Source organism: Vicia villosa, unplaced genomic scaffold, assembly GCF_029867415.1.
Source record: "Vicia villosa cultivar HV-30 ecotype Madison, WI unplaced genomic scaffold, Vvil1.0 ctg.001282F_1_1, whole genome shotgun sequence".
NCBI lineage: Eukaryota > Viridiplantae > Streptophyta > Magnoliopsida > Fabales > Fabaceae > Vicia > Vicia villosa.
The window spans coordinates 233,191-239,869 of NW_026705559.1; the positions used below are offsets into that span (position 1 = coordinate 233,191).

The 6,679-nt window shown below is 32.1% G+C and overlaps 2 protein-coding genes across 2 annotated transcripts; one reads left to right on the plus strand and one right to left on the minus strand.

The window, feature by feature from the left end:
* Positions 1–3,168: 3,168 nt before the first annotated feature.
* LOC131634346 (uncharacterized) lies at positions 3,169–3,699 on the plus strand. Its single transcript, XM_058905000.1, has one exon. The coding sequence runs from the start codon at positions 3,169–3,171 to the stop codon at positions 3,697–3,699; it is 531 nt and encodes a 176-aa protein (XP_058760983.1).
* An 811-nt stretch (positions 3,700–4,510) lies between these two features.
* On the minus strand, positions 4,511–5,341 carry LOC131634347 (mitogen-activated protein kinase kinase kinase 20-like). The gene has a single exon (XM_058905001.1). The coding sequence runs from the start codon at positions 5,339–5,341 to the stop codon at positions 4,511–4,513; it is 831 nt and encodes a 276-aa protein (XP_058760984.1).
* Positions 5,342–6,679: the final 1,338 nt, after the last annotated feature.

Here is a 6,679-nt window from a genome sequence, read left to right on the forward strand (position 1 = left end):
AAAATATATTAAGAAATATACAAATAAAAAATTTGAATTAAAAAAAAAACAATTATAAATAATAATTATAATTTTTTAGTAAAATCATTATACAATTTTAAAAAAAATTATATTTACCTCTTAACTTATGCCCTTAAAACGCATCTTAGTATTACCTTAAAATAATCATTTTAATTGATAAACAATATTTTACATTGTAAATCCTGATAAAATAATGTAACATATATTTGATATCTAACACTAATTATGTTAGTTAGAAATAGTATAAGAGTATTATTCCTGCGGAACAATACTTGTTACCGTCCCCAATGCGGGTACAACTATCACATGTGAAGGCCAAATTCTGATATTCCTTCACCCAAAAACCCTAATTCATGCCTATAAATAGAGGGTATCACTCCCTTGATCAAACACACAAGAAATCCCTAAGTCACTCTTCATTCCAAATTCCATTTTTTTTGTCATTTGCATTTCCATAGAAATTTTTAGTTAGAGAAGTTCTGGGTGCAAACCAACCTTTCTAACATCTTCCATACATCATTTGGAAGCTGTTGATCACCTCCAAACACTTACCAAACACCTCAAACTCAGAATCACTTCCATACCTCCGTTAAAGCTTCACCAAAGGCCTTATCATTCCAAACTTTGTTCCATAAGCTCACTAGCCAAAATATCCATTCAAACACCTTCACTATGTCATATGGAAGTTGTTTGAATCATTCATTTGGAGGTGAAACACATGGGACATCAAATTCCATTTTCATTTTCTTGTTTTGTAGGTACAATCGAGTTCCAATTTCCAGAGGTCCTAAGGAGCAATGAAGCATTCATTTAGCTTCCCTACAACACAAGGAAGCTATTCAGATCAAGAAAGAACTTCTGGCATTTTAGCCTACTTAAAAGTCTAAGTCTGGCCTATTGCCTATCGTAGGCTTATCTTTTTGGCCTGAGCCTGGCATTTTTGAAGGCCTGATTGGCCTATTAGCCTACTTAAAAGCCTATTTCATTTGAATATTTGTAAATAAGTCATTCAACTCTACTTTATATAAACTAAAAAATTAAAAGATTAATGAGATTAAATGTTTGTTTTCATTGACTTATTTGATTTTACCTAGTGGCATAAATTTTGTGATACTATTTGTTTGAGAGAACTTATGGAAGAACTTATTGTTAGAACAAAGTTTGGTTTTACATCTTTGAAATAGTTTTGATGATAACAAACACATATTTTTAATAAGAACATATATGCTCCCTAATTGTTATTTGTGTTTCAGAAGTTCTAAAGCAGAAAAAGTAGCAGAAGGCTGCATTGAGGGAAGCTTATAAGAAGAAGAAAGTCTGAACATTAGTCTCTCAGAATCAGAAGGCTTCATCAAGAAAGAGGTTTACAAGAATAAGAAGATCTAATCTCTGAAGGAAGGTTATAAGAACAAGTAGTTCTGATAACTTTGAAGGAAGTCTACAAGAACAATAAGTATTTGCCACTTGATCTCCGTCTAAAGAAGATCATGTTCTGAAAGTAACTACAACAAGCTCTCCAAGATCGAAGTAGTAAAGTTATCGATTGCTCAGGTTTTGAATGTGATTTCTCAGAAGCAGAAGTTTCGAATCAAGCTCTGATAAGAGAAATGCTTCTTGCACCAATGCACAATGCTCTGATACTCTTTTCTGTTACAAAGTGTTAAATTCAAGATCTTCTATTAACGGCTGGATCATCAATTCTATGGACAAAATCTCTATCTTTGGAAAGGTCTTAAATTATATTATTTCAATATTTCAAAAGTGAAAAATGTGTCTCTCAAACGGTTTAAAAGCTTCACTATATATTTAAGACACTACTGAAGTCAAAGTAGAGAACACTAATGCACAAACCATTACGAAAAACTCTCAATTTACTATTCATTCTTTTATTGTTTTTGTACATTGTTCTTAAATATTGTGTATACATCACAGTTGTGATACAACTTATTAGAAGCTCTTTTGTAAACACATAAGATTAAGTTTTGTTTTATTGTTCCTTGAGAAACCGGATTGTGGTTTATCTCAAGAAGACTTTGACAGTTGTCATTGTGAAAGTTGTTGTAATCAAGTTTGATTTAATGGATTAAGTCCTCGTAAGAGAGAGGCAAAATCACCTTGGCGGGTGGAATGGAGTAGTTTGAGTTCAAACAAACCAGGATAATCAAACATGCCTTAAGTTTTTTATTTTATCAAAAACTCAATCCAACCCCCCTTATTGTGTTTTTCGAACCTTCACTTATGACATTGTTCATAAGATTTATTTTCATCTTATTTTCATAATTTCTTCAAGATAACTAAGATTTATTTTTAGAATTTAATTTAAAGTACAAAATACAATATAATAATAATAAAATTATTTATATTTATTTAAATAGGTCGGTCTCATAGGCGTAAAAGATTTTTTATATGGCTTGTTGCCTAGCCTTTTTAGTTAAATAGGCTTATAAAAAAGCCTAGGCCTTTTCTATTTATATAAAAAGCCTGGCCTGACATAGGCCTATGTAGGCTGGACCGTAGGCCCCTGTTAGTCGGTCTGGCCTATTCCCACCCTTAGTTGTGATATTATATTGGCTTTTCATGTTAATTTTTATATGAAGGATGACTGTAATTTAAATATTAACACAGTATTTAAGTTTCAACAAAACTGAATGTCAAAATTGAATGTCTAGTTTTAATATAATTATGAAGCATGAATGTTTATTATAATTTATGAATTTTTCTGCTATATCATTTCTAATATATGAATGTTTTTGAATGGTCAAATAATGCAATTATTTGACTGTCATGTAATCCGATCTAACTGAATCATGCATACAAACCGGGAATCCGATAAACTATAACCCGATCAAACTGATTTTTTTTGGTCGGAATTGGGGTTTGGTATGGCACCCGAGGTTTGGACTGGATTGCGTTTTTGAGCCCGAATTCAAACCTATATGACCGCATGTCCACCCCTAATTAACTATATATATTTTTTCAACAATAAAATTACAGTTTAACATTTTCTTAAACTTGCGTGCCATAAAAATATAAATCATCTATATATTATTATTATTATTATTATTATTATTATTATTATCCTTCTCCGTGGCTTCCGTGTCTGCTATAATCGCGGAGAATAAGGAGATAGCCTGGCCCGTGGAAACAATGGATATGCTTAAAGTCTTGTGGAATCTGTCGGTCCCTCTCAAATTCAAGGTTTTCGTTTGGAGACTTCTCATATCAAGACTCCCGGTAAAGGATTCGCTCTTGAGAAGAGGTGTCACCTTCGACGCTACCAATGCTTGTTGTGAGTTTTGTCGGTTGCAACCGGAGAACTTGAATCATCTATTTTTCGATTGTCCCGTCTCAAAGCTGTTGTGGGGCAGAATCTTCAGATGGATGGGAGTTGATTTATCATTCTCTCTTGCTGAGTTCATGGTGTTTGGCAAGTTTCATGACAAGGTGAAAATGGCAAATTCAAGACTGAAAATCAACACCATTTGGATAGCTACTTCTTGGAGCATTTGGTCTATGAGAAACGCGATGATTTTCGATAAGGTGCCGTATAGTTTCGACGTGGTGTATTCAAATATCTTGTATTTATCTTGGAATTGGCTAGCTAGTAGCAACCCTTTGTCCTTCTGTAGCTTCTATGACTGGTTTAAATCCCCTTTGGATTGTTTCAATACTCTGTAATTTCTCTGTTGTAAGGGTTGCACCCCTAGTGCGATTGCTTATATCATTTGCCTATTGAAAAAAAAAATTATTATTATTATTATTATTATTATTATTATTATTATTATTATTATTATCATCCAAATAAAGACTTAAATCTAATTCAATAATATCCTCTTTGATTAAAACTACTTCTTCAATGAATAGATCCTTAAAAAAAAAAGATTGTTGTTTTAAGTTTAAAGTTTACATTATCGAAAATACCTAACTGAGAAATTATTCCGTATGTTTGTTACCACATTTAAAAATATATAGGAAAATACTTTGTTAAAAACTAAAAATAAAATTATTTCTCTCCTCCATTATCCTAATCACCCTAATTATTCCAATTAAAAAGGAAATAAAATTTAAATAAATTTGATTTATCCTCTTTGTTATTGGTTTTTTCTAAAAATATGGATTTAGCTTTGTATCCATGCAAGTATTTTTCAAATATATATTCTTTATTATAAAAATGAAATAACTTTTAAAAAAAATGACTTTTATGATTTTATTATAATGTAAGAAGGCAAAAATGTTTATTCTCATAAAATTTATATAATTTGTTTTTAAGTTAGTTTATTTTTTTGGAATTTTCTTGAAGTTATAATTATCAATTTTAGTTAAAATGTCAAATTATATATTCAACACCTTTTTAAAAAAAAAAATCTTTGCCTTGATCCTTGTATTTGTTACCCATTCGTGTTTGGCACTATACTTTTTTATTGTTGGTTTAGCAATGTAGTAACAGAAACAGAAAATTTTGATTTAGCAGTATTATTGTTTACCTTTATCATTTCATAGATAAAACAGTTTCATCATCATCAGAAATAAAAGGGTGTTTCAATAGCATCTCAGCACTCCATCTTTTCATAGGATCTTTAACAAAACACTTTTTAAGAAAATCTTTGCCTTCTTCTGATAATTCATCTGGAATCAATGGTAATTCTTCTCCAATCCCAATACGAATCATCAACGACCACATATTTTCCTTGTTACTCATAATCCATGCTGGTTTACTGGTAATCATTTCCACGACGGCGCAACCAAGAGCGCAAATATCCACCGGAGATTCATAAACGCTATCGTTAACCGACTCCGGCGCCATAAATATAGGAGTTCCTCTGAATTCCAACTTCTTCTCACCATGTTCTAAACCTTTCTCCTTTGCTAGACCAAAATCTGAAATCTTAACATTTCCGTTGTCGAATACAAGAATGTTTTCTAGCTTTATGTCACAATGAACAAAACCGTTTTCATGAATGTGTTTAAGTCCTTCTAAAACAGACCTTGTGTAAAGGCGAATGAGAGTTTCCGAAAACTTTCCTCCGTGATTCTTGAGTTGATCGAAAAGTGTTCCACCGGCGGCATATTCAAGAAATATATTATAACAGTCTTCGCCATTTTCAAAAGTAAAATCGTGACCAAAACACTTGATAATATGTGGAGATGAACCTAAACAATCTTGTATGTGTTTCTCCTTTTGAAGAAAATGTGAGGTGTAGTTTTCGGAGGATTTGACGGCGGTGATAGACGGAAAGTTAAGAGATTGTTTTGTGTGTGTGGCTAAATAGACAGTGGCGAAGCTTCCACTACCTAGCATACCACCGCGAACCCAATCCATGTTTGTCATGTTTGTGTTACTACGAGGAAAGATGTATGTTATATTTCAAAACCTAAACCCTTAAATATCTGAGGTACCAACTTCTCTAGGATAAGATATAAATTTAAATATTTCCATCATCAAACCAAATTTAATTATATAATATTTATTAATAAGTGTTAATTATTTAATAGCAAGTACTGTTAGTTATTATTCTACTATTAATTAGGATCTATATTTTAAATAAAATATTTATCTTCTAAAGTGAGTTACTACACTCCTTTCTCAAAATATAATTCCCAATTATACATTGATAATCAATATAAAAAAATGATTTATTAATTTTGCAATTAATTAGGATCTCTCTTCTAAACTAATTTCTTAAATAACGGATGCCCTAAAATATAATAAGAAATATACAAATAAAAAAATTTGAATTAAAAAAAATAATTATAAATAATAATTATAATTTTTTAGTAAAATCATTATACAATTTTAAAAAAAATTATATTTACCTCTTAACTTATGCCCTTAAAATGCATCTTAGTATTACCTTAAATTAATCATTTTAATTGATAAACAATATTTTACATTGTAGATCCTGATAAAATAATGTAACATATATTTGATATCTAACACTAATTATGTTAGTTAGAAGTATAAGAGTATTATTCCTGCGGAACAATATTTGTTACCCTCCCCAATGCGGGTCAGAAGAGATTGCATTTTTAACTTCATTGGCGAGGGCTAATCAGGACCTTATATGTAGAGTTTGACGATTATGTATATCTCTTTCTGTGATTGGGGATCCCTTCTCTTGATCTTGAAGTGCATTTTTATAGTCTTTCTAGAGATCATAGATCATTATGGAGGCTATCAAGTACTTTGATGGCTCATCAAAGGCGAGTTTCTTCGTTGCCTCAAAAGCCATAAGGGCATTGATCCTCGTTATTGATGATGTATCCCGTATTGATGGGCGGTTTTGGCATTGAATATTGTTAAATGCGCCCAACTCGTAAGGACAATGACAAGGATTAACCCTTTAGGAGCGATGTCCGGTCTACTTGGGTCATGGTGGGCTAACACCAGTCTAGTGTGGGTGACCTTGCCAAGATCCTTGAACTAACGTGATCTAGGATGCTCTCACCCCTGTCTGGTGGGATTTATTTTTCCCAAGTGTACATAGCCCCCCCCCCCCCCAAGTGCAAGGTGTGGAAAGGCGAAGCGCTTGAGTAGATAGGGGTTTTGGATTGTCGACTTTATTGAGGTCCCTATTTTAGAAAAGGTCGGGGCGGGTTTACTTTGAGCGAACTATCGGCTCGGTCCGAGTTACTTTATAGTAGTGCATAGATCCCCCAA

Bases quoted from the DNA above. Each gene is read 5' to 3' on its own strand.
- LOC131634346 (XM_058905000.1), top strand. From the start codon at position 3,169: ATGGATATGCTTAAAGTCTTGTGGAATCTGTCGGTCCCTCTCAAATTC.
- LOC131634347 (XM_058905001.1), bottom strand. From the start codon at position 5,341: ATGGATTGGGTTCGCGGTGGTATGCTAGGTAGTGGAAGCTTCGCCACT.